Here is a 25871-nt window from a genome sequence, read left to right as displayed (position 1 = left end):
ATTTCTCGGACTGTAAGGCAGGTGGCTTCTGCCTACGACAGTCTGTACCTTTGAGGTTGGTGGACACGAGCTGGTTAGCATCAGACTCATGATATCTTTCCTTCCTCACTTTTCATTTCACCTAGTGGTGAACACATCAATATATTAGGCTCTATTTCCGTGTGGGTTGGTCCCCGCATCGCCGTGTTAGAGTTGATTCCGTGCTTCAACCCGGGACACACTACACGAAGTTTTAAACCTACTAAAGCTGAAGGAAGACGGCTACCGAGTCCTTCGCAGTCGAAAGATCGAGGTGTTGGAAGACTACATTACGCTATTCAACCGCGAGAAATCAGCAGATGAAACTCTGCTGAAGGTCTTGACAACAGGCGTCGGTGACGAAAGTCAAATTGTTCCGATTCTAGAGAAAGCAAGGACAAATTCGCGCTCGGTGGAGAAGGCCAACGAATTGGAGACTGCTCTACTGACTAAGTGGAGAGGCGAGAATTTGTCTCCGATGACCGTCTGGTCGCGCCTAAAGTTCTCTGACAACGTGGACAATGCTCTGAGTAGCGGAAAGCTGGGGATGTTTTCCAAGTATATCGCTAAGTATTATCCGAACAATGTGAAGTCTGTGCTAGAGAGATTCACAGTGAAATACGGAGAAGACGCAGTTGCAAAGGCACTAGTAACAGCCACGAACAAAGGGACGATGAAGGATTTCGCGTCGAAGTTGCAGACACAGCAGCTAGAAGGCTGGTTGGCGAGACAAAAATCCGCTGGTGATGTCTTCAACCTATTGAAAATCAAAGAGGATGGTGTTTATCCATGAAAAGCCGAAAGGTGATCGTCCTGAGCAAGTACGTCAATCTATTCAACGGCAAGAACCCGCAAGATAAAACGCAATTGTTCAGCGTGATGAAGAACGGATTCGGTGGCGATGGTGGCCTAGCACGTATGGTCACTGCGGCACGGAGAGTCGGAGATCCAGAGATAGAACTGACCGCCAAGCAATATCAGAAGGGGCTGTTTAAGCAATGGTTTGCAGGCGACATCAAACCGGAGAACGTGTACGCGAAGTTTCTCAACGGAAAGGAGGGCCATATGGAAAAGGCGATTGTAGCCCAATACAAAGCACACTACGACAAGCAAATGAATCCCCAAGTATACACCTTCAATGATCCCAGGCGTTCTTAGCTGCTTCCTAGTGTCGGCTAACGTAAACGAGAGCCATTTACGGAATCATTTTATCCTTACTTTAAACAACATACGTGTGCATCTCTTCTTCAAGTGATAGGATTTCTGTCAGGGGTATCTGTCACCTAGACAAGGCAAGCCAACTTGTACTCCACGACCTCAGTAATGGAACGTTTGTCTCTGAAGTTTATTTCAAGGAAGGATCTTCGTGAGGGGGGGTACACTTACCCATGAATGAATGAATCCAGGACAAATAGTAGTAATATTGATTGCAGCTCTTACTAATAGTTAATTTTGAGTGATTAAAGCAATTTGAGTACTATCACATAACATTACTGAGGCTAGTTAAAATTGACGCAAAAACTAATACTGTAGCGAATAGTAATTTTGCACCTGAGTGAGCTGACATATTATTAGCTACTTCATAATAGTACTAAAGTAAATCTTAGGTGGCCTCTCTCCTTCTTAGACAAAGCGTATATCGTAGTTTGGACACTTGACCTCCACGAAGGATTGTGCCCTTGTCCCCAATAATTCTCGACCATAGTACTATATTAAAATAACTGAAGTGTAGTAGTATGTTACTCTCAGAAATTGCCAATCATAGTATTAGGCTCGTCTCTCTGCTTCTGCTAGTATTATAGTAATTAAGAGAAATCCGTTGTCGGAGCTTCATCTAGTATAGTTGCTTTATTTACCGAAAAGCGGTACAAGTCGTGATAGATACATCTCCTGATAGCATTAAAAATGGGCTCCCCGAAGCTACAGTATCACTACCGAGAGGTTCGTCTAGAACAACTCCGCGTTGTGAAACATTCGGTCGTTTGATGAGTCTCAAACTTGATGAGTATCAGTCTTGATGAGTCCAATCGATACTCCAATATATCATAGGTGGGTAGCTGAAGCAGCTTTGAGAAGGAATGAATTGGTACAGGCGATTTGGGCTGATTCGTTATCAAATCAACAGAGCCTGATACGGCAGGATAAAAGCTTGGAGGTGGAGCTTGTGAAGTGAACACATTAAATATATTCGGTTCACTGGCTCTGAGAATCCACAACAACATCAACATGCAATTAGTTATATACTTACAGCTAGTAGTTATCAGGTAGATGCATGACCAGGAAAATTTTTGACTGGACGTCCTGAGTTACGCTCCTTTCTCAGTTTGCATTTCGCATAGACTCTCCGAGAGATCAAGTCCTAACAACGAGCACTAAGTACACCTCGATAATGCCCCGCTATTCCATCGCATTATTTTCTGTCGCTACTGTATTCGTTGTGTCTATCGCCAGCGCAGTCACGGCGGTCGACTTGTCCGCTGTCGTTAGCGTGAAGCGAAATGGTATCATTTGCAAGAGGTTGTTAAGAACGCATGAAGCAGAGAATGAGAACGATGAGAGAGCCGGCTTTGGGGGTCTAATTCAGGAAGGAACATCAAAGGTCAAAGATTTTATCACGACTAAGAAGTACAAGTCCTTGGTGAACAGGTTGCAGCTCGGTGATGACTTCCTTGATAGTGTGAAGAGCCCACAGCTGGAGAGACTGAACAAGCTCGTCACTAAGTTCAACCGTAACAAAGACCAAGAAAACCAACTTTCGTTGATCGGACCTCTTTCAGCTAAATATGGAGACGACACTGTCGCTACGATGCTCGTCGATCTAAAGAAAAACCCAGAACTAGCCAAGCTGGCGAAGCAATTGCAGGACCAGCAACTGACAGATTGGCTAAAGAACGGCAAATCTGGGGGCGATATTTTCAGTCTGCTGAAGCTGAAGGACGACGGCAATATCGGTAGTCAAAAGCTCCAGGTTTTGGAAGACTACCTTACCATAGTCAACACTAAGAAATCCACAGACGAAACACTGCTGAACGTCTTGACAAAAGGCTTTGGTGGAGAGAGCAACTTGGTGCCACTACTAGCGAAAGCAGGTATTGATCCGTTGATGGTTGACAAGTCGAAAAAGCTAGAGGCTGCTCTGTTGACCAAATGGCGAGACGATAACGTGCCTCGACTGACGGTTTGGGTCCGGTTAAAGTTCGACGATAACTTGGACGAGGCTTTGAGCAGCGGGAAAATGGGTATTTTTTTTCAAGTATGTATCTCAAAACCATCCAGACCACGAGATATCAGAGATCAAGAAAATCACTGCGAAATATGGAGAATTTGCGGTGGCAAAAGCACTCGCCTCTGCGAAGGACGACCAGCTCATGAAGGATTTGGCAATGAAGTTGCAATCGCTGCAGCTAGAAATTTGGCTGGCGAATAGAAAATCTGCTGCCAATGTGTTCACTTTGTTACAGATCAAACACGATGGCGGATCCATGAAAACCTGGAAAATGGAGACCCTACGTGAATACATCCAGCTATTCAACTCGAAAACCCCCCAAGACAAGACAAAAATGTTTGATGTGTTAAGAAATGGCTTCGGTGACGGTGACGGTGCTCTTGCACGCGTGGTTACTAAGGCACTAACGTTGGCAGATTCACCCCAGATGGCTGCCCAATACCAATCGGCATTGTTTAGGCGATGGGTGCGAAGTGAGATAGAACCGAGAAGCATTTACGCGAGGTTTCTTAACGTTGACGAGGCGTCTGCAAATTTCTTGGAAAGGTCGATTGTAGCGCAATACAAAGCGTATTACGACGACGTGAAGAATCCTCCCCAAGCTGTAACATTCCATGACCCTAGACGCTCTTAACATGCATTACGGTTGAGACTCCGAGTTTGTCGTCTCGCCTGAATATTCATAACGATATGCCGGGGCCCCGGTGCTTGTTGAACCTCAATATAGAGCGAGGGGAGCTTGAAGTAACGTTGAAGTGCAATTTTAAATTGCAATGCCCACTTGCATGATCCCGGCGGCTTGCAATACTCGATTGCATTCGAAAAGCTAACTGCAATGTAAACTGCAATAGGGTGTAATCCAAGAAATCGGTGCAAATTGATTCTTTCCATTGGCTGGATCTGAGGATCATTGAATTTCTTAGTCGTGAACACGATTTCTTGGTGATGCTGCGATCATGAGCTAGCGGCGCAAAATGGAAGCTCAGAAAACTGCATTTTCTTACGCCAAAATGAACGTACAACGCGAACAGGTGTGGTGGGTCTCGCAAATGAACACCAAAATGGGGGAGCTGGCACTCCCTTCACGTCTTTGCCTGGTGTATTAAGCAAAACACAAACTGTTACTCTTTCTATTCTACTACTCTATCCGCCAGCTCGGGCTAGCAAGCCTTTCAACCAGCCATTCACTCGAAGGTTGGCAGCCCTTGATTAGGGGCGTTACAAAAAAAAATTGTGAGAAATTAAAGCCAATTCTGGCTACGCTGGTATATATTTTCCGATAGTGGAGTTATGGGAGTTGGAGAATTATTGTACGTGATTGCTTAATCGCAGATGAGAAAGAATATGTTTTGATTGCTTAACCGCTAGGCACTAATAATATATTATTGTATTGTAAAATTCGTAGCGAGTGATCCCAGTGAGATTGCTTAGCCCAAATGTGACAACCACTTGTTGACATGATTACTACGCCACTTGGGCTTGAAGTGGCCGCGATATCAACAAGCTTTATATGAAACGGAACGCAAGAAGTACAATGTACTGCATTGTCGAAGTAGACTCATGGTCATTTTGGAATTCACCTCCAACAACAACCATCACCTCAAGCATCATGCCTTCCAACCCCAAGTCTACCCGTATGACCTACCGTTTTCTCGGAAATTCCGGTCTTCTCGTTTCCAAGGTCTCACTTGGTAGCTGGATGGACATCAATGACAAGTACACCGCCGATGCCTGGTACGACATGATGAAGCTGGCCTTCGAACACGGCGTCAACTTCTTCGACAACGCTGAATTATACGGCGGAGGTCTCGCGGAGAAGAACATGGGCGCAGCTATCAAGAAAGGCATCGCGCAAGGGACCTGGAGCGGTGAGGACCTCGTCATCACCACCAAGATCTACTTCGGACCAAAGGATTTCATTGCGGAACGAGGTCCAAACGAGATGGGTTTGAGCCGTAAGCATATCGTGGAAGGCACGAAGGCATCGCTGAAGAGGTTGGAGCAGGAATACGTCGACGTCATCTTCTGCCACCGCCCCGAGCCATACACGCCGATCGAGGAGACTGTCCGAGCTATGAACTACGTGATCAACCAAGGCTGGGCCTTCTACTGGGGCACCAGTCAATGGAGCGCAGCTGCGATCATCGAAGCGTGCGAGATCGCCGACCGTCTTGGACTGATCCGACCCATCGTGGAGCAGACGATCTATAGTATCTTGGATCGCAACAAGGTCGAGTTCGAGTATGTCGATTTGTACAAGAAGTACAAGCTCGGTCTAACGACTTGGTCGCCTCTTGCGAATGGAGCACTACAGTGCTGGGACGCCTGAGAGTTCCCGTATGGCCAATCCGCTTTTCAAGTCTCTTTCGCCAGATTTCGCGGAGCGTGTGGCCAAGGCAGACAAGCTGAAGCCTCTGGCAGAGAAGCTCGGTATCTCCATGGCAGAGTTGGCTGTTGCCTGGTGCGTCAGTAACGAGAATGTGTCGACGGTCATGATTGGTGCCAAGACGATGGAGCAACTGGAGCAGAATCTCAAGGCCGTCGAGGCGTTGGAGAAGATTACTTCGGACGTGAAGGCAGAGATCGACTCGCTAGTTCCGTTTGTGCCGGAGTTATCGAAGTCTATTGGATCTGAGATGACGCGAGGGCATTTTCTGTAGTAGTGCTGCTGGCGGCGTTTGGAAGCTTTCAAAGTTGCCACAAACACAAGTCGTCATCAGTGGCGGTGAATCATAACCCCTCTAGCTTGGAGATGCTCGGATTAACATTAGCCATTCTACAAGTTGAAGATTGATACTTTTCCAGAGATTTAAAGCAATTGGGAACTAAGTACTGTTTGTAAGTGAGGGAATTACCGCATACGAAACCTCCTAGGGGATCTTCAGTCCGTGATGGCATGCTTGGATAAAACTGAGCAATTTCTCAACGGCCACGGATGTTCCCTTCAAAGAAGTGCAAGTCCTTATTTGGTGTAGTCTGCATCCTTCTCAACCTTTTGCGTTCTTTGTAGCCCCTGATAGTAGTTCGTTGTCTCGCCCGAAATAATACGTCGAGACCCCGGTACTTGTCGAATCTCTAGATAGAGCGAGGGGAGCTTGAAGTAACGTTGAAGTGAAGCTTTGCAATTTTATATTTCAATGCCCACTTGCATGATCCCTGCGGATTGCGATACTTGATTGCATTCGAAAAGCTAACTACAATGCAAACTGCAATCAGGCGTAGTCCAAGAAATCGATACAGATTTTTTTTTTCATTCCCTGGGGCTACAGTATTGTTGTTCCAGTGATGTTGGCTGCTTCTTGTGAACCGCTTCAGAGCATTCAATAACACTACTAATGTCTTTGTGGACTTGCCATTTCATCGTAGATAATCCTCCTTGCTGGCGACATCAACAACTAAAGACCTGGAGGCACGCGGTCATGCTATGAAAATTAACGGGTTGTAGTGGCAATAACAAGGCTAGCCCACCGTCTTCACAAGGCCGCGATTTTGTTTTTCCTGTACTGTATTCTTTCTAGTTGGGTAGTAGACGACGTGAAGGCTGAAGTCAAACTCCAGGACTTGATTGTGTCAGGATTGCTTTGCTGTATCATAGTTACCAAATACTGAAGGTATTACGCTGTACGTTGTTGCGCTTCCTCCGCAAGTTCCTTCCACGACCATCGTCCCAGTAACATGCACAGCAACAGCGAGACAGAAACAAACACACCGAAACCAAATCCGAGCCATAAACCTTCCACACTCAGCGCCAAACGGAATCCTAATAACGCTGCGACAGGGATCCCGCACGCATAATAAGCCACTGTACTTACAGTTGCAGCCACTTTCTGCTTCCCTAGGCCGCGATACACACCTTGTAGAACCGTATTCTGTCCGTCGAGGATCTCAAAAGGAGACCAAATTGCCAATAGACCCGCCGATCGATTAATACTCTCGCGATCTGTAAGAAAGAGGCGTGGAATTTCACCCCGGAACAAATACATAGTAACTGCAAATACAATCGAGATCGCCAGTGTCAATAGCTGTGCCACTTTACACGCAAGTCTTGCCTGGTTAGGCAAATTAGCCCCGAGGCAGTTGCCGATTCGAACGTTTGAAGCTACCGCCAAACCCCAGAATATCATATATATCAAATTGTTCAAATTCACTTGTACTGCATGAGCACTGACGGATACAACCGCATTCGGGAGAACTCCAGCCATCAATGTGAGTATCTCGAAGGCCCACCATTCCGTTGCAACCATAAGAAAAGAAGGCACGCCCAGCTTTAAAAAGAGTCTCACTTGTGCTCTGGCCTCGCCCCAGTTCCAGCCTCGCCACCACTGATTAAAGTGGTGTGGGTTACCGTAAAAATACGGCACTAACATCAATGGCAACGCCATGTTGCCAAGAGATCTGGACAACGCGATGCCCTCAAACCCCATCGACGTATGATACGTCAACAAGTAGCCGGATACTGCGTTCACAAAGCTACCGACTGCTGCGATAGCCACAAGAGGTTTCATGATATTCTGTGCCTGCAAAACTTTTCGAAATAGTTTGTAAAGAAATACAAAAGGCACGCCAAAAATTGCCCAACGCGAGAAATTTTGCGCCAACTTTGCCACTTCCGGGTCTTGACCCACGAGCAACAAAATCTCCCCGGAATACCAGTTTAACAGGAAAATTGGCACAAAGCAAGCCCCAACGACCAGACATCCTGTTTGGAAATACACTCCGATCTTGTCGAATCGGTTGGCGCCATACGCCTGTGAACACAGCGTATCCAATGCTGTCGATAGCCCCGAACCCACTGAAAAAGCTGTGATGTTCATGAACTGTACAAAATAATTCAGCTACGGCAACAAGTGAATATCCAGGAAATCAGGGGGAAATTACCATGGTGGATAGAGTAGCGGCATCCACAAATTGCTGCGCGTGCGGAGAGTCGATGTGCCCGGATAGGATAATGCATGTGAAGCCTGGCAAAAATTCCAGTCCCGTTGTCAATACCTGTAGAATTGCGATTTCACAGTGAACATGTTGTTAATCGATAGGCAACTATTTTATCGTGAAGGCTCCGGTTTTGTTTACCACGGGGTAGACTAGTGACAGCAACACTTGCAGTTCTTGCGCGATCTTGGGATCTGCTTCGTTTGGGAAGTCTTTGCAGGTATCGGCAATTGCCACATACGTTTCCGGTTGCCGTTTGTCGTGGAGCAAAGGCGAACGCTCACCCGTGTCACGTACAGCAGCGATCCGGCGAGTTTTGGGCGTCATGGTGGAGAGTTGGTGGAAGATCGCAACTGTTGACACGACAGAAACTCTTAGGTTCGTCTTAGGTTCGGTTTTACAAATGAGAAACTCGACGTGAGATCGCATACACTCGATGCTGGCAACGAGGCACTCACTCATCAGTGATGGTTTGCCCTGTCTAAAGATGTGGTGCATGCAATTTTAATCAACGTGTGCAAAAGTTGACGTCGGAATTCAACTTCAGTTGCAAAGATACTAATAATACTGTACCACATCAGCGATAAAACGACTTGAACTTGCCAACTACTGAAACGAGTTCTGTTCTCAGCGATCCACGCATCAAATATGCAGTCGAGCACGAAATAATACACTTCTTCATATTGTTAACCCAAAATGCAACAGCTAGAGAACAAAAGACGAGCCAACACGCAACAGTTCCGCCTATTCCAGTGAAAGAGACACGAGATTGAGCGCCGGAGCGATGGTCAGCAACTCCCAGCGTAACATTCCTTGCAACGTGTCTCCAGCATTACGGTGTGCATGTTCCTCTCCGCGGTAATCCGTGCGGCCAGTCCAGCGCAGTTGCTGGTATTCCTCGCCTGTGGCCGGATTTACCACATTAAGAAACTCGATAGATAGTGACAAATGTGCCCACGCCAGCTTCTCGTCCGTCTCGTCCTGCAAATGAGACCCATCGATGTCCACACTCTGCGTGCCGAGGACATATCCCGTGGCTTCGAGCATCGGCTCCTCGGTCTCTGAGTCCGAATTAGGCGACAGTGGCGGTGTGGAAGGGGAGCTGGCGTCGACATAGGTGGGTGTTGCCATCGATTCCGTATTTGCCGGGATTCTCCTGTTCGTTTCAATAAGGAAACGCACAAATACCGAGCGGAATGTGGAAATGTCGTCGGTGGGAGAGATGACATCTCGACCGAGCACGTACGCGTTCGGATTAATCTGTTGCAACACCTCTAGGCGGCTCGTCTCGCATTTGACTTTCTTAAACCGATCCAGTCTCATGTCATTGGCCCAGGTCTTTTGCATCAGCTCGGCCACGTTAAGCCCCTGGAATTTCTTGGTAAACACACATTCCATGACGCTGCCATCCACTCTCTGTACTATATCCCAGCCAAAAGTCTGCATTCTCTTCGTTCTGCGAGTTTCCAAACGTGGCAGTAGCAGTCTGTTTTGCACCCGCCCCATAGTCCGGTTGTTGTCCAGAATCACCCGTGTGAGATCCAGTTCTGTCAGGGGGTGGAAACCAAACACTTGCGCTGCCTCGTACTCATCGAGTCTGTCGAGTTGCATCCGAAGAGCTTCGGCGCCACCTAACGCAGGCTGCTGGAATTGCTGGGCCCATCTCGGGCCATCCATTTCTGGCCGACTCTCAAGGATTCTGTACAAGTGCAACTTCCATGTTGCCTGTTGCTGGATTTCCGCTTTGAGATACAAATTCTCAGCGCCAAGTCTCTTTACCAAGTCCACGGCTTGGGAATAATTCCTTGCCAGAACACTGTTGGGTGTGGTTAAACACGTCACATCGTCTCTGGTGGTCGATGCGCGTACACACATGGCTGCGTATTGCTTTTCCAGTCTGGCCACGGTGCTCTTCATCTCTTTCAGTTCTTCTCGTTGCCGCTGCCGCGCTCGTCGCATGCAGTCGCGGTTCTTTTGCCGTCGCAGTTGCATTGCCCCCGCATTTGGCAGTTGCGCGCAGTCGAGAACCTGCTCGGGGGCAACACTGGCCCATGTCAAGGGTCTAGTTGCCGTGGTTGTTGCCTTTGCCGCTTTTTTCAAACCTTTTCCACTGGACTGGTTTGCCACTCCTGCGGCCCACACTGCGTCCAGCTGCGACCCCAGACCTGCGCCACTCACAAATGGAGACACGGGGGCCTGCTCTTCGCCTCTGATGGGGCTTTTGCCGTCGCTGGTGTTGAGTGTGTGTACGTACTCGTCTGGACTTTTGACGGGACTGGCGCCGCTGATCGCCGCCATGGACTCGTCGTGCTGGCGCATCTCGTCCCACATCGCATCTTCGTAGCTGTCCAGGATTGCGGCCGCGCCTGAGCGCCAGTCCTCGTCCGCAGCGGCCATCGCTGCAGCGTCGTCCATCATGTGTGCCACTCGCTATCACTTGGCCGGTGGCAAATTGCTAGTGACTTTGGCCTTTTCCCAAAAATGTGCACCGGCGTTATCACAAACTAAAAGAAGCCTTGTCTTGCTTAAAATATGCTTCACAATCCGTTACTGGAACCAAGTCTAGTGAGCGGAATTGATGCCAGCATTTCACTTTTGTGTGCTTGGAAGGATAAACAAGCTGGATGGAGCTGCTCTTGCTGCGAGTATGGCCTCCTGGACGATGGGCAACGGAAGTACCCACACCAGCACAGCGGCAGGCTGCTTGCCAGCTGTGTTGAAGCTGCCGACCTGCCCTCTTGCGTGTGCTTTGGTCGGTCTCAAGGTGCGGCGTCGATAGTCGCGCGAAGTAATTCGGATGGGGTTGTGCGAGCACTGAAATCGTTCAACCAAGAGCAGGCGCTGAAAAGTACACACAACACGCCGCGACCACGGCCCATCCGGCTCTCCACGCTTTCTGTTGCGGTCTAACATTTCAGCAGCGATCACCCACGCGGTTACCTTGCCTTGATCAGGTCATCTTCCATCGAAGCACAGCAGGTCTGCTTCGTGCTCTGCGAGAGTGTCGACGACTATTTTGGAGCTAAATGTCTGGATGCAACGCCAAAAACGTAGAAACTGAAGTCGCGTTGTGGTGATCGCTTGATTGGCAACAAAAATGGAAGCGGTGACTGCTCAGCCTTTTTGATGAAGGAGGAAACTACAAACGTTACTTGTCCGTGTACATGCAACCAGCTACGCAACTGGTAAGCGCAACTCTCTCCACTCGGCAAAGTTTTAATTTTTTTGCTTTTTTTGGCCCCGGCCCTTAATTTCGGGGCGGTTGAATTGTTCGGCGGTTCCCTTGGCTTAGGGCTTTGCTTTGGTTGGGTTCGGACCCCCGGCCCAGTTTTTGCATGTAGTCCATTCGTCCAGTCGAAAGTGAAATGTGCTACTGTGTTGCATACTGCACACCCTGGAGAAAAGCCCCGTGTCAATATTTAGCGTTCCGAGTACGTAGCCTGGCACGTCGCGCAAGCTTCCTTCGTATTTCGAGTCCGATCGGTGTACTGAGGCGCCTTGATAGGAAACTAGCATTGATATACGCGAGAATGAGCTGGAAGATGGCGACTCGTTTCTAGCAAGCGGACGTACACAGTCTAAACGTTGAAATGTCCTCGTTCCTCCCCACGACGTGTCCACTTGCTGCAGCACTTCGAGTTGACAAGCTTGTTACCTTTTTGTATTCTCGAAGCCTCATTTACCCAGGACTTCCAGCTTTGTGACATTCACTCCGCAACTCATTTTCATAAACACACACTTCATGATCAACCATACTCCACCCAAACTTTTGCATTCTTCGAGTATGAGCGCTTTTATCCATATCGAACGACGCAGGGATCAATAACTGACTTAACTCGAGCGATAGGAGGTTCTCCATGATTACACGTGTCAATTCAAGATCATAGTGCTGGAACAGAAGTCCCCAAACTCTGTCATTTTACACATTAAAAACTTCCTCTCTGACCTTGGCCTCAACGAGGGCTGGCTACTGGAACTGTTGCGCCCATCGCGGGACGCCGATCTCCAGACGAGGCAACAGCACGGGGGCAGTTGAGATGCTATGTTGCGTGCTGGATCTCTGCCTTCCACTATTTCTTCAAGCTTGCGAACAGTTTACTTCGTGTTGTTCAGCTCTTCTCGCTATTTTCGCGGCGCTCTCCTCATCCACTTTCGGTTCTTCAAACATCGATTGTCGGATAGTGGTTGTATGTACAGACTGGGTGGCAGCGTGTCGGGGACTGAACTTACGCCTGACTTAAGGCAACCTGCCCGACTCGTTCCTCCGCTACTGTTCACAGTCATCGGAAGTACCAATATTCTGGTTATGTAGCAGTCCATACAGCAAATCCCTGTGCGGCATTTAGACGAAGTCGAAAGTATTGTGAAAACCGCTTCGATTGTCCGGCGATTTGGACGCGTAAAACAGCGCATAAATCTAAAACAGAGGGACTAAAAAAGGCATTTAATTGTGGTAAAACGTCGAATAATTTGAATTGTGTAAGCTAATTCATAGATGCCCTCGATGGAAAAGCTGGAGCTAATGCAAGCCCTCAATTGTCTCCGGCGGGTAAGCACAGCTTGGATGCATTGATATCCTGCTACCAAGGAGTCATCCAAAGAAATTTCACAACAGAAATTGATCGCTTTGCCTCAGCAACGGCATCAATCTCTATGGAAATGCATGCACGAGGGGTCTCTGTTTTAGACACGTCGTCGTTTTTGCGATGACCTGGTCTTGGAATGCCGAGGAGACATCGGACATTCAGACCGATTTAGAGATAAATCGGTCGTTCAGCTGTAAATCGGCCGTTCAAATGGATTTGCATAAATGACCTCGGAAATCTGAGGCGGCGTCTCTAAATACTTGAGACCTGGTCTGGTTTATAAATAAAACCGAGCTTCATAGTCTAATTAAGCCTCTAAATGGTCCGATTAGACATTCAACGTGGTTTTCACAACAGCACCTCTTGCAGCTAAAGACTAAAAAAAACCTCGACCCCGAACAACGGAATGGCTGTTTTTGGGCACAAAAAGTCAGTTCTGACTGCTTCAATCGGCAATATTAATATGACGAGATATCCGGTTAGGCGGCTTCAACGGCACCTTCATCGCTCCACGCAGCACATCGGCAATCTGTCTAGGTTAAACGATAAAGCTTGAACAGCACCATAAATATTTGACACTTTTCAGTAAAATTAGAACCATGCTCCAAAAAAAAGACAATAACAACAAGTATTTTAATAACTTGTCAGTTGGCCAAATATCTATATTATGACTTTGAAATGACGGATATTGCTTCAGATATGAGCAGAAATCACGTGTATCTAATAACAGGAGGAACATCCCATTATATTGGACATGACAATCCTGTGGCACTCTTATAGAACAGTATTATCAAGGTCAGCAGGAACTATTTGCAAGCTTTGAGTAACTTGAGTAATTTTGGGTTCCTGAGTATTAAATCCTACAGTAATTTGGGTTAGAATGACCGCCTCCTCTTTATATTAAACCCAGAGTACACAGCTTTTCACTGGAAGCTTCCATATACGCATATTCACTCGATTTCGAAGATCGTTAAAAAGTAGATCCAATCACTTGTACTGGACAATATAATACCGTTCTCCAGTCCATGTAGTGAGCATACAGGTGCCACGAGTCTTCATACCCTAATTTATATCGAGAGAGAGAGAGAGCTTATGGCGGAGAATGATAACAAAAAACCAGCAAGTAAGCGGGCTACAGAAACCACGTAGGTTAACGGATAAAGATGTGTATTACTCGCTTTCTCTATTCCCATTAGTCCCCGTAACGGGTTGTGCACAATCATATTGTATTTTAATTGGGGACCTTGCTCGAGGTCAATCAATAATTTGTTTATTGACAATTTTTTATCACTCAACTCGGCGTCGAGTACGACGCTCTACCTGCAGAACGGCAGATGCAACAAGCTGGGGGTCCCACAAAGTACGATTATACTCGAGGAAGAGAAGCGTCTCCAGCGTGGTTGGGTGCATCGCCCGCCGATTAACAGTAAGCACCAGGCCTGCCCGTGAGAAGAGTCTCTCTACTTCATTAGAGGTTGAAGGAATCCAGTCCAGGGCGATATAGCGAGAATGATGCAGTTGGGTCGTATCACGAAGTGCAAGATCAGCAAAGGATTGACCGACATCTTCGTCAGCATCTTCACGGTCGTTGCCGTGCGTGTCTACCAGGCGACTTATAGCCTGCAGGAAATTGCAGAATGAGGATACTTTAACAGCTTACATTTGGAGTACGTAGGTGTTAGCCTAGCAGCTAGGATTCTCACGGGAAAGCTCCCAGACGTGCGCCATGATACTCAAGAAGAAGGGTGCACTAAACGCTCCTTAAATTAAGCCATTACATTGTCTATAGAACGCAAGAATCAAGGTATTTAGCCAGCAGTATACACAAATCTTTTTTGAACGCAATTGGTACCGCTCTCAAACAATAATTGTATGCGGTTTTATTGGAATAACTGAAACACCAATTGTTTGTTACACAACTCTGTCCCCGTCGAATTTCCATCTCTGCTTATTGAGCGTAGCTTCGGACGCATTCATCATACTAAATTACTTTCATCTTCCCTAATTTACCGATGATGTAGTGCTTGGCCGCCACAACAAAATTCAGGTGTTTGCTACAGCACTTGAATGTTGATTGTTTTATTCAGACCCCACAAGGGACGAGTGAGGGGCGTTTTGCCCCCAGTACGTCTATATTTCCGGACAAGCAAAGGTTTTCCAGCCACTATGCTTACAGCTCCCAGCAAGCGCAGGACCTTCAGCCAGTTAGTACTGTATACAGCTTTGAGCTGTCACAGGAGTTCCAGCCACCAATCTCGAAGTCTTCCATTAGATCGCGGACAGTGAAATTTTACTGAGTCCAGCACTAGTAATCAGAGGTTCTGAAAAATTGACCATGTTATTATATGTCGTTTAACGTTGCAATGCAATGCAAGTAAATAATATAATTGTTGACCAATTATGGAGAGAAATATATTAGCACACTTTTGAGCTTAACTTGCTTTTTGTACATTATTAGCCTAACTATTTAACATGTATTGCCTGAAATTTTGTTTGGGAGGTCTAAGAACAACATATCCCGGTCTTTACATTTCAAAGTACTATGATACGCAAGCTTATCGCGAGTTGAGTTCGACAATGAGGTCCTCAACTTGTTGCAGCTGACAGTGGTCCACAATCTCCGGTCGAAAATGACCTCTTTGGTCAATTAAAACACTGTGTGGGCGCAAAGCCCACTATATTATCATAACATCGACACTGTCCCACTGTCCAAAGGGTAGCCCTTGATGAAATTGTACTGTCAGTGCATGTGCACTTGTGTACCAATTTTTATTGCTGACTAGCGCCTCCTTGATAGTGCTCTCGTAAAGCCATGCGGGTTGTTACAGGCAATACGTGTTAAAACATTTGCATATTTTCTAATCATCGGCCGAAAAGTGGAACAAAAATAGATTATTCCGTTCAAAACTGTTTTGTTTTGCGTTTGATAGTATTTTTTCTAAACTCTTTGTAGTCTTCTTACATTACTTCATGTTCTCCACTGCTGAAACAACTGCTATTCGGAACTGTTATGACGACGAAACAGCCTTGCCAGTGTCCAGCGGGCGAAAATATGGGCGTTGCAACAAAGATACATTAAGAAAAATAGTATTCCCAGCTTAAGTCGTAGACCATCTAATAGTTATTTACGTTGAAAAAAATAGTAGGCTTTCACATATACGGACTGCAGACGCAATCAACTTTATACTACGTTGTACGTAAGCATAACGTAACCTTGGGATTCTGTATGACTACGGGGTCTGTAAACAATCGAACCCTCGACGTTGGTGAACTCCAATCATTTTTCACTCCCATTCCACAATTCTCCGAGTGCTCAACAATTCGAACGTCTGGAATGCGTCGCAACTCAATCTCATTGTTAACTACGCTTGTTTTTTTTCTCGCATGCGTTAGCAGTGTCTCGGCGGAGACGACAGCAGTAAACGTGCCAGTTAACGCTCGTTTGTATGCCACGAACCAACGCCATGGCCATGTCTTTACGAATAGGCAGCTGAAAGGTTACGGAACAACGACTGAAAGCGACGAAGAGAGAGTCGGTCTTGGCCCGCTCACCGGTTTGGTTCATGCTGCTACATCAAAGATCGATGACTTTATCGCCCCAGCAAAATACAATTATCTGGTGAACAACTTGCGCATCGGCAATAGTGTCGAAGAAGCTCTGACAAGCTCGCAACTGAAGACACTGAGTCAGTTCGTTGCCAAGTTCCGGAACAAGAACCCAGGGAAATATATCTCGTCGATTGCGCCACTAACTGCGAAGTATGGGGACGACGTTGTGGCGAGGGCGCTCGTCCAATTGGAGAGGGACGGCGATATGACTGATCTGGTGAAGCAGTTGCGGGGCGAGCAACTGATGGATTGGCTAAGGACTGGCAAATCTGTTGACGATGTTTTCAACCTACTCAAACTCAAAGAGGACGGGTACAAACTCCTTCACAGTCGAAAGCTCCGGGCGTTGGAAGACTACATTACCCTGTATAATCGGGAGAAATCTACCGATGAAACATTGGTAAAGGTCTTGGCAACAGGCTTTGGTGGAGATGGCAACTTGGTGGCGCTTTTAGAGCAAGCAAAGAAACATGTGCGATCGGTGTACAAGGCCAGCTCATTGGATGCTGCTCTACAGACCAAGTGGCAAAGCGAGAAATTGCCACCGATGAACGTCTGGTCGCGACTTCAGTTCAGTGATGATGTGAATGAAGCAATTAGCAGTGGTAAGTTGGACATGTACTATAAGTACATCTCGGAGAACTATCGGAAGAGTAGGGGATCAGTGCTTGAGAGGTATATCGCTAAATATGGTGAAGTTGAAGTGGCAAAGGCGCTTGTAACTGCGAAGGGTAACGATGCCACGAGGAAACTCGCGACGAGGCTACAGAAGCAGCAATTAGAGGGTTGGCTGGCAACCAAAAAATTCCCCGATGACGTTTTCGTGCTGCTTAAGATTAAAGATGACGGGATTTTATTCACGAGGAGCCGGAAATTGAAGACTTTGACAACGTATATCAAAATGTACAACACCCACAAAAAAACCCAAGACCAAGCAGATATCTTCAGGGTGGTCATAAATGGCTTCGGTGGCGATGCTGCTTTCGCGCGTGTGGTCGTTAAAGGGGTGACGATGCCAGATTCGCCTGAAATGTTTAGAACGGCCCAAAACTACGAAGATGCGTTGTTTAAGGGATGGCGACAGAGCCAAATCGAGCCGAAAGATGTTATCACGAAGGTTTTCAACAAAGAGAACGGTGCTGCTAGCAGTTTGGAAACGGAGATTGCGGCTCGATACTCGGAATTCTATAAACGCAAGACTCCAGCAGCTTCTTAGACTTGCTTTGATAGATCAGCTTCAGCGCTCTCTTCTTACCATCTTTGTTTAGAGGTAAAAAAATAAAATAAAAGAACACTTTCTAAACAGCTTTCTTCTATTGTGACTTTTTTCTGTAACATTTTCCCTTTTTACTGCGACCATGTTATTTGCTGGAGCCCCATCAACACAAAAATCTCCACGTCATCTGGTTCCTCAGTGTAGCCTAACTTAGCCTAACAGAACACGCTAGGCGGACCAGTTAGTATCGGAATATGCTGTCTCGTCCGGCATACCACCAACCGGTTCTTCAGCATGACAGCAACCTCCCGGCTCTCGAGCGACGTCAACATCTAGCCCATTCTGTCATCTAAGTTCCGTAGAAGGCTGCAACATATTCAACGAGCTTCTGGTATTTGGTTGCTCGTGATGTCTGCCTTCCTACGTGGAGATCAAATGAAAATCTCCTCCCACGAAACGTCATGCGTGATTCTCCAACCACTAGCACAAGTTCCTGCAGGTAGACTTTAATTTCACTTAGTACCGCAATCAAGCGATCGGTGTCAGATTGTGCCGGAGAGTAATTTTCGACAGCTTTCAGTCGCAGCTCCCACACGCTGGAAAACTTAACCAGAATATACTGCGACGACGAATACGCCCGCACCCATTTCACGACTGCGTTAAGTTGGTCCCCAAAGGTTCTTCAGCGACCTTCGGATATTTTCTCCAATGCTCTTAGAATTTCATTTTTACGTTCTAACTAGCTCACGAGAAGTTATGGTCGAGTACCATGAGTGAAGGAGTGGTGGTTGACCATTGTTGTCACTGACTGGTGGAGAAAGAGAGTTCTGCTGCGAGTAATACGAGCGTGCTAAGAATTACTCGTGCATGCGTGCACGCTCTATGAGTGGCTGTGGCCACACGGTCAGAAGACATCTCGGGGGTTTTGAGGCTTGCGGTGCTTTCCCCTACAACAACACTTAAACAACAAACAATATCATTATCCGATTTCCCTCAATTGAGCCACTGCTTCCTTTCCTGGTGTACCACACAGGCAAAGTGTGACGAGGGTGCGGGATTGCATTCTCCTAATTTTTCCCATGTGAATATCTCGTTGGCAAATCCGTCAAAACTCTCCAATGGCGATTCACCAGTGTTACAAAATCCAGCATACTCTGCTTGGTATCTTGCAGAAAGTAAATTGCACTGTCGCTCCTCGCTCTGCGAAGACGCACCATTGATCGATCCCTCCACATGGAATTCGAATCTGCCGCCACAGATGGTATCTGAAGCCCGGCACCTGAGATTCGGGCTCGATATCTACAGCAGATTGCTCAGTTTCCGGTTGCGTCTGTGGCACAATGGGAGATGGTTGTCTCCCCTCGATATCGAACGCACTACTCTCGGTGCCGTGTGCGATAGCGACACATTGCACACTGGTACTTGGTTGAGGGTTTCTTCACCGATCGTGTCACAGTATCGAGCGAGTCACTAGCCTGTACTGTAGTGTGGCTTGGTCTTTTTTGTTATTTTGTCGGGTAGTCGATGTATTCCTTATAGTGACGATAATGCTCTTCCGTCAAAAATCCTGTGTAACGTTATAGTTAAGTCCAAAACAACCCTTAGCGAAGACGCTCACGTTAATCACAGTACCGTAATTAACCCCTTGAACCCGAGAGCCTGGACCTTACAAGATAAGGCCTGTTTCTTAACTTGGACCATACACGTTAAGAAAAATTACATTTGATTTTTGTTTTGGTCTTTACAAACTCCAAGCCATGTAGGGGTAGGTGAAGATTCCAAGCTTTCCCGACAGATAAAACACACCAACATAGACAATCCAGTTCGAAAGAACGCCTGCAGATCAAACCAGCAACTTCCTTTTTTTATTTCGTAGGTAGACGTCTGCCACCACACAAAATTTGTGGCTCACTTCTGGATTCCCCTCACGAGCGAAGAACCCCACAATTTCAAAAATGGCATTCCGGGTGCGATGGTGTAAAATGAAAAAGAATGGCTGGACCACAAAGAAGCCATTAGACCTTTCCGTTGACTTTATCTATCTCAAGCCTAGAAAGACGATCAAGGATGTTGAAGGAGAAGACGTGTTTACTGGCGAGGAAGCTGCGATGAAGTACCTGGAAAAGATTGACCTAGGTTGCACTGAATATTCAGCTGGATGTCTTCGATCTGTACTGACTGTGTTATGTGAACAGCGGCGCTTCGAGCACAGAAGCAGGCAAGACGTGATGGATCTGGAAACGCTGCCCGACGTCGAAACGCTGCGAAAGCTGTCAAACCTGTTGCAGCAAAGCGTACGTGTGCTGTGGGCTGTATTATACACGTTTGCATTTTACTAATCGTGTATGTTGTAAATTAGCTTCCAATCCTTCCCCACCCGACGGCTGCCCCTCGTTACATCCACCCGCGCCAGTTCAACGGCAACTTCTCGAGACTAACCCAGTTCGTCTATGTGCCGGAAGCCCGGCACACATTACTCCGCCATCATCTTCTGGCCCACCACTGGATCTTGCTTCAAGTCCACCAAAGAACCTACTACAAGCTGATTCTCCGCATGACACAACTGTTTCTCCCAGTGAACATTCTACCGGAAGCCCAGAAGGTAATATCTTGTATGATACACGTTTGGACTGAACTAATCTTGTATGGGATATCTTATTGTGTTGCAGACTCTCCAATTAGTCAAAGAAACCTGGATCCAGATTTTGAAGAAGCCGAATTAAGTAGCAATACATCAGATCATTCCGACACCGACAACCAATCTGGTGACCAAGTCGAGGATGACGAAGAATCTAGTCAGTCTCCATACAGTGTGGGTCAATCGGGGAAAGCTGGGGTGGAAGAATAACCGAAGGTAGGCACGCTGCATAATGGTCTGTCTCGTGACTTGTATGTACATGATATACGAATGGCCTAACGTGTATCATTGCTATATGTTGTATGTGAAATTGTGATCAGATTGCAAACGACGATGACCCAAGCATATTTGTTGCCTTTGAGTCAGACGCTGAATTCGATGATGGAGACGAAGACGGTCAGTTTGTTGATGCTATTGAGGATGACGTGGAGCAGAACCTGTGCCACCTGAAATGCAACTCGACGACGAATTACTCTCAGCGCTAGGTGGTATGGACGGCATTGTTTCGGGCGTAGTGCCAGATGCATATTTGAAGGAGCTCGGCGTTAATGGCTGGTCAGACTTGACGACTCACTCACCCTATAGCTACCTACAAGAGCCTTACGAGTCGCGTTCGCCTGAAGCATTGCGGCAGGACTACCCGCAGTTGTACAGTGGTGCATCCGGACCAACTCCAAGGGCTTTGGCCGCAGCTTCAACCCCATCTGGAGCTTTCTTCTATTTCCTACAGCCGCAGTTGTGGGAGGATATTGCTGCTGAACCCAACGGTTACTTCGAAGCTAGTCTTGACGAACGTGTACAAGGACAACATGTAAAACAACTATCTCGGGAACTGAAACACCAACAGTTCAAAGCCAAGTCGTTAGAAGACATCCGTGAAGAAGTCCAGAGGATGCCAATTCTCGAGGCAAGGGAGCTGTGCGTTTTCATTGGTCTATTGCTGGCACGATCCGTAGTTCCAAACAAGGAAAAACTAGCAAACCACTGGAAAACGAGAGAGGAAGGCGCCATTCCTCGCGGGCGCTTTGGGCGCTTTATGACGCGCGACAGATTCATGCATATATCTCGGAATCTGCATTTCAGCAGTAACGGAGACCCAAGAGCCGCGACAGATCGCTCAAGGAAGCTGAGGCCTGTCGTAGACGCGCTGCAAGATCGGTTTGCAGCTGGATATACGCCGCCGGCCGTCATGGCGTTCGACCATGAGAGGTTACCGTCCCGCTCCACGTTCAATCTGATGCGTGTGTACATCAAGGACAAGCCCCACAAGTGGGGGACGAACCTGTTCATGTTGTGCTTCTCCAACTTCAGCATACTGTATTCGGTGAGTAGCAGGCGTGTCTCCGGGCACGCCTGCATTTTTTGTTTTGGTTCCTACGTTTCGATATCGTGTATGATACTAACAAGCGTTCTATAACCTTGTATGATACAGCTTTGAAGTATTTTGCGAAAAAAAAAGCGATCGGGCCAGAGAAGTTCCGCTGATCAAAAGTCTGACCCTGCTGCCGTCGTACGCAACCTGAAGCAAGTGTTTGGGCCAACTGCACCGCCCAATGGCGAGATGCGACTCGTTGTCATGGACCGGTTTTATTCTTCTGTGCCTCTATCAATGCAGCTCCTGACCGTGGGGTTCAACTCTATTGGTACGGTACGGACGGATCGCCAACGAAGCTGATCCCAAAGAAACTGGCTGGAGACAAGAAGAAACCACCAAAGATCAAAAGACTAGGCCAGTAAAAATAGAGCGGGACACGTTCATCGTGGCTGAATCCTTGTCAGTACCATCAATACGTGTGCTCCGTTGGTGGGACACACGGGCCACATGCTGAGTATGGTGGCAGTGTGCAGCCAGATCGTATTGTTCGTCGGGACAAGTTGACAAGAGAGCAGCACGAAGTGGCCTGCCCGCGCATTGTGAAGGACTATCAGACGTACATGGACGGCGTCGATGTCCATGATCAGTTACGTCTGCAACGGTAAGTCTGTTATGTTGTATATACAAGCTTAATTATATCTAATCGTGCATGGTACATGGTATAGATACTCGTTGCAACTGTGCATCAAGTACAAGAAAAACTACAAGGGTCTGTTCCTAGGACTCGTTGATCTAGCGATTATCGACTCCTACATTGTCTTTAATGCTGCTAGAGCAGCTTCCAATCTCCTCAAAACTAGCTACATTGAGTTTTTGAAGCAACTTCACCTCGAACTTTGCCAGCTGAGGGATGAAGACTGGGAGGGGCTCATTGTCGACGAGACCTTTCAAGCAACACCTTTGAAGGATAAAAATACTGTTAGAATCCGCCGTAGGAGTCACACGCCGATACTAAACGACGAGTGGAGACGTGGCAACAACAATCAAGGGCGAAAGCGGCGGACAAGGGCCTGTACAGTGTGCTCATTGCTAAAAGGCGCTGGGACCGGCCGTTGCGGCGACTCGTCAAGTTAGTGTAGCTCGTGCAAGCTACAAACAGCGTCTAAAAACCTATGGCGTGGTGTGTCTTCTTGTGCGAGAAGAAACGCCACACCTTGAAGGGCAAGCTGCTCCCTGCTTCGACATTTGGCACAAGTCATGGCGCAATGGGGCCCTGGCTCCTGCGCCACAGCACGGGGGTAAAAGAACGATCCGTGCAAGGGCTCCTGCGCAACATCCAGCCCAAGGCAATGACAGCGATGAGGATTCAAGACACGAGTCTATTGTGGGCAACTCCCGCCAGCAGAAGCGTGCCCGTCGCGTGGTGACTGATTGAAAAATTGCGTCCGTCTTTTTCTTTTGATACACCTTTTTCAGACCAAAATGAGAAATTCTCAGATCAAAACAAGAAATGCTCAGATCAAAACAAGAACCCTCGTCAAATACGATTTACAAATCCGTATCTGATATCATGGGGTTCCAGAATTCGAGAAGTCTAGAGGGCTCATGGGCACTTCAGTGGCAGAAACGCAGAAGCACTTCTCATTTAGTGATGAGATACAACAGCTACACGGACGACCAGCGCCAACGCGTGCTGTCTACTGCGAGAGAAGGAGGCAATTGGGCTCAAGTAGCTCTTCACAACGGCATTGCTTACCAAACCGCGTGGAGATGGGTGAATCGGGCGCGAACTACGAATATCTGGACGCCAAGTGTTGGTCAACGTGGTGGGCCACGTCGTGTTAAGATCACACCCGAGCATGTCGAGTACATGGTGACTTTGCTGGAAGACAAATGTTTGCTGACGTTGTACGATTTAGTGGACGAGCTTAAGGTTAAGTATGACATCGATGTGGTACCCTCAACAGTTTACAATGCGCTAGATGCTATTTGCTTCACATGCAAGAAGATCCACAGCGAGCCAAGTGAAATGAACTCGAGCCGCGTAAAGGAGTTACGACGGCAGTACGTCAAGGACATCATGCTAGAGCAAGCCAAGCGCAAGAGAATCTTGTATTTCGATGAAACTAACTTTAACTTGTTCTGTACGCGGAACTTTGGTTGGAGTCGTCGCGGATCTCGTGCTGTGGTCGTTCGTCCGGGTTCGCGAGGTGAAAACCTCAGTATCATCGCCTGCATATCGGCGTGTGGTTTGGAGCATGTGAAGTATCGCTGGGGCACGAATGATGCTGAGTCCATCGAGATATTTGTCCGTGAACTTCTGGACAGCCTCATGGACCAAGGCATTTCACTCTTCAACGTCGTTGTCGTCTGCGATAACGCTTCTATTCATGCCGGGGTGAAGGAGGTAACACAGCTGTCTGACTACGTCGGAGTGGAGCTCATCAAACTGTCTCCATATTCACCCATGCTCAATCCTATTGAGAATGTATTCTCGGTATTTAAGTCAGGGGTGAAGAGCTACCTAGCAGAGCATCGGGATGCCATTCTGCGTCCCCCACGAGGTGTTACGAAAGCTGAACATCGTGCTAGCTACATGATTCGCGCCGCTAAGCACAGCATGTCAACCAAAGTCACTTCAGAGCTTTGTGACTCCGAGGCAGCTCATACGCTCAGCTTTCACGCGCGTGCATTGGACTTAGAGGACATGCCTGTGGGTTCTTGATAACATTTGAAAGGTAATCAGTTGCTGTAAATATCACTGATTACAGGTCCTCTCATTTTGGTCTGAACATTTCTTGTTTTGATCTGAGAATTTCTCATTTTGGTCTGAAAAAGGTGTATTTGTATTGCTAATATTACACCATTCTGATCCGCTACACATGTTTTGTGATGGAGTTGTGATGCACTTACTGTTCACGGCTATGCACTGCAATAAAACGATTTAGTCACAACTATGTACTCACTTTGTTGCAAATCATACAGTTTTTTAAAGCGCAAGTGTGTATAGTTGTAAGTGTCAGATTGGACCATACACGATAGTGAAAGGCGTCTTCATCGATGTTTAGGTTTAGCATGCGACTATCCCATATACATGTTACCATACTATGTAGTGCTTTGTATACTAACCTTTACCCGCACATACACGTTAGAACACCTAGGGTTTAGGCAGAAATGGGATACGGTACTACCTCGGGCTCAAGGGTTTAAAGACGTAGTCCAGCAAATCGCCATTCGGCATGTCGGTGTCCTGTGTAGAGCTTCATGAGAAGAAACCCACCGTCGCCAGCCCTTTCCTGAAGAAGACGAAGACGGGCAAGCGGCTCAAGTGGTTAATGCAAAACGCTTAGCTAACGGGCACTTACTATTGGCAGCAGGCTTCATTGTGTAGGTAGCTTGTACCTCTCGATACATGCGTATGAATGACTCGCGGTCACACCTTAGTTTCTTATGAAACCAATTAGTACTTGGAGCACGCAGTGCATCCTCAAATGTAGTAGTGCTGAACGTTGAGACGGCCGTAGGTGGGCGTTGGCAGATTCGTTTGTCCATTGTAGCAACAGTGAGTGGTACAGCACATGCACTTAGCGTAACGACCGCCACAGCTACGGCTTCACGGTTCATTCTTGCACCGACGATAGTCTTTAAATGAGTGGAGACAAAGCGATTTTCTCCAGAACATTTGTTCTGTAGTCAGAACACCCCTGTTCTCGTAGTCTGAAACACAGTGCTCCAGAATGCCGCAGTACTTAGGCCTGTTCTTGCGAATCACTACCTCTAGTCAATATTGACAGGAAATTTTTTGATTTGACAACTCATTTTGACATTTAGAAGCTTAAAACACGTAAGCAATTGCACAATTAAGGCCCTGGTTCAAGAAGCGTTGGCCAAACTTTACGGCTGGTAAATACCACCCTTGTATTTACCGCGGTATTTACCGGGTTTTTACCACTGCCATAAATGCCCAAAACTGGTATAAACTCAAAACGGCGTAATTCGGAGGTTGTACCACTGTAGCGCTAAATCTTTACCTCGGGAAGGCCAATTCTCGGCTGCCAGAGGAGCGCAAGATGCACTCCTCCTCTCGTGTGCATTGGCGTTTGCAGTTTAGCCAGAGCGAGCATGATGAACCTGGAGCGAAAACTGGAGCTCTCACTGGCTTGGGATTTCATTCATTCACGGAAACAGCACCAACTTCGCCGTCCTTGAGTCGCTCTCTCAGGCAGCGCACTCCGGGCTCTGCAGGACAGCTCGTGGTCCGCGGAGTAGTGCCAGCAGCCCTCATTGTGTGGGCTACCCACAACTTGCTGACCTTGAGCAGGTACCTGGTC

At 47.3% G+C, this 25871-nt stretch overlaps 7 protein-coding genes across 7 annotated transcripts; 5 read left to right on the top strand and 2 right to left on the bottom strand.

Moving 5' to 3' along the window:
* Positions 1 to 496: 496 nt before the first annotated feature.
* Positions 497 to 1176, top strand: PPTG_15339 (hypothetical protein; the record flags this gene model as incomplete). Its single annotated transcript, XM_008912396.1, has 2 exons — positions 497 to 738; positions 816 to 1176. 2 exons carry the CDS (start codon positions 497 to 499, stop codon positions 1174 to 1176), a joined length of 603 nt encoding a protein of 200 aa, XP_008910644.1.
* Positions 1177 to 2384: 1208 nt separating this feature from the next.
* On the top strand, positions 2385 to 3878 carry PPTG_15338 (hypothetical protein; the record flags this gene model as incomplete). Its single annotated transcript, XM_008912395.1, has 2 exons — positions 2385 to 3202; positions 3273 to 3878. The coding sequence occupies exons 1-2, from the start codon at positions 2408 to 2410 to the stop codon at positions 3876 to 3878; spliced, it is 1401 nt and encodes a 466-aa protein (XP_008910643.1). The 5' UTR covers positions 2385 to 2407.
* A 975-nt stretch (positions 3879 to 4853) lies between these two features.
* Positions 4854 to 5573, top strand: PPTG_15337 (hypothetical protein; the record flags this gene model as incomplete). The annotated part of the gene is made up of 1 exon (XM_008912394.1): positions 4854 to 5573. The coding sequence occupies one exon, from the start codon at positions 4854 to 4856 to the stop codon at positions 5571 to 5573; it is 720 nt and encodes a 239-aa protein (XP_008910642.1).
* Positions 5574 to 5583: 10 nt separating this feature from the next.
* PPTG_15336 (hypothetical protein) lies at positions 5584 to 6051 on the top strand (the record flags this gene model as incomplete). The annotated part of the gene is made up of 1 exon (XM_008912393.1): positions 5584 to 6051. The coding sequence occupies one exon, from the start codon at positions 5584 to 5586 to the stop codon at positions 5902 to 5904; it is 321 nt and encodes a 106-aa protein (XP_008910641.1). The 3' UTR covers positions 5905 to 6051.
* Positions 6052 to 6654: 603 nt separating this feature from the next.
* On the bottom strand, positions 6655 to 8561 carry PPTG_15335 (hypothetical protein). The gene is made up of 3 exons (XM_008912392.1): positions 8318 to 8561; positions 8123 to 8236; positions 6655 to 8061 (listed from the first exon to the last, which is right to left on the bottom strand). The coding sequence occupies exons 1-3, from the start codon at positions 8501 to 8503 to the stop codon at positions 6859 to 6861; spliced, it is 1503 nt and encodes a 500-aa protein (XP_008910640.1). The 5' UTR covers positions 8504 to 8561; the 3' UTR covers positions 6655 to 6858.
* Positions 8562 to 8691: 130 nt separating this feature from the next.
* On the bottom strand, positions 8692 to 11140 carry PPTG_15334 (hypothetical protein). The gene has a single exon (XM_008912391.1). It carries the CDS (start codon positions 10592 to 10594, stop codon positions 8921 to 8923), a length of 1674 nt encoding a protein of 557 aa, XP_008910639.1. The 5' UTR covers positions 10595 to 11140; the 3' UTR covers positions 8692 to 8920.
* Positions 11141 to 16096: 4956 nt separating this feature from the next.
* Positions 16097 to 17587, top strand: PPTG_15333 (hypothetical protein; the record flags this gene model as incomplete). Its single annotated transcript, XM_008912390.1, has 1 exon — positions 16097 to 17587. One exon carries the CDS (start codon positions 16097 to 16099, stop codon positions 17585 to 17587), a length of 1491 nt encoding a protein of 496 aa, XP_008910638.1.
* Positions 17588 to 25871: the final 8284 nt, after the last annotated feature.

This window comes from Phytophthora parasitica (genome assembly GCF_000247585.1).
Source record: "Phytophthora parasitica INRA-310 unplaced genomic scaffold supercont2.47, whole genome shotgun sequence".
Classification (NCBI taxonomy): Eukaryota; Oomycota; class Peronosporomycetes; order Peronosporales; family Peronosporaceae; genus Phytophthora; species Phytophthora nicotianae.
The sequence above is the reverse complement of the archived record's forward strand: the minus strand, read 5'-3'. Positions and strand labels throughout refer to the sequence as shown.

What these genes read in the sequence shown, in the direction of transcription:
- PPTG_15335 (XM_008912392.1), bottom strand. Translation starts at nt 8,503, where the DNA reads ATGACGCCCAAAACTCGCCGGATCGCTGCTGTACGTGACACGGGTGAG. An exon ending in TGTCACTAGTCTACCCCGTG is followed by an intron (nt 8,237 to 8,317) that starts GTAAACAAAACC and finishes GCAATTCTACAG; the next exon opens with GTATTGACAACGGGACTGGA. An exon ending in CCGCTACTCTATCCACCATG is followed by an intron (nt 8,062 to 8,122) that starts GTAATTTCCCCC and finishes TATTTTGTACAG; the next exon opens with TTCATGAACATCACAGCTTT.
- PPTG_15334 (XM_008912391.1), bottom strand. Translation starts at nt 10,594, where the DNA reads ATGATGGACGACGCTGCAGCGATGGCCGCTGCGGACGAGGACTGGCGC.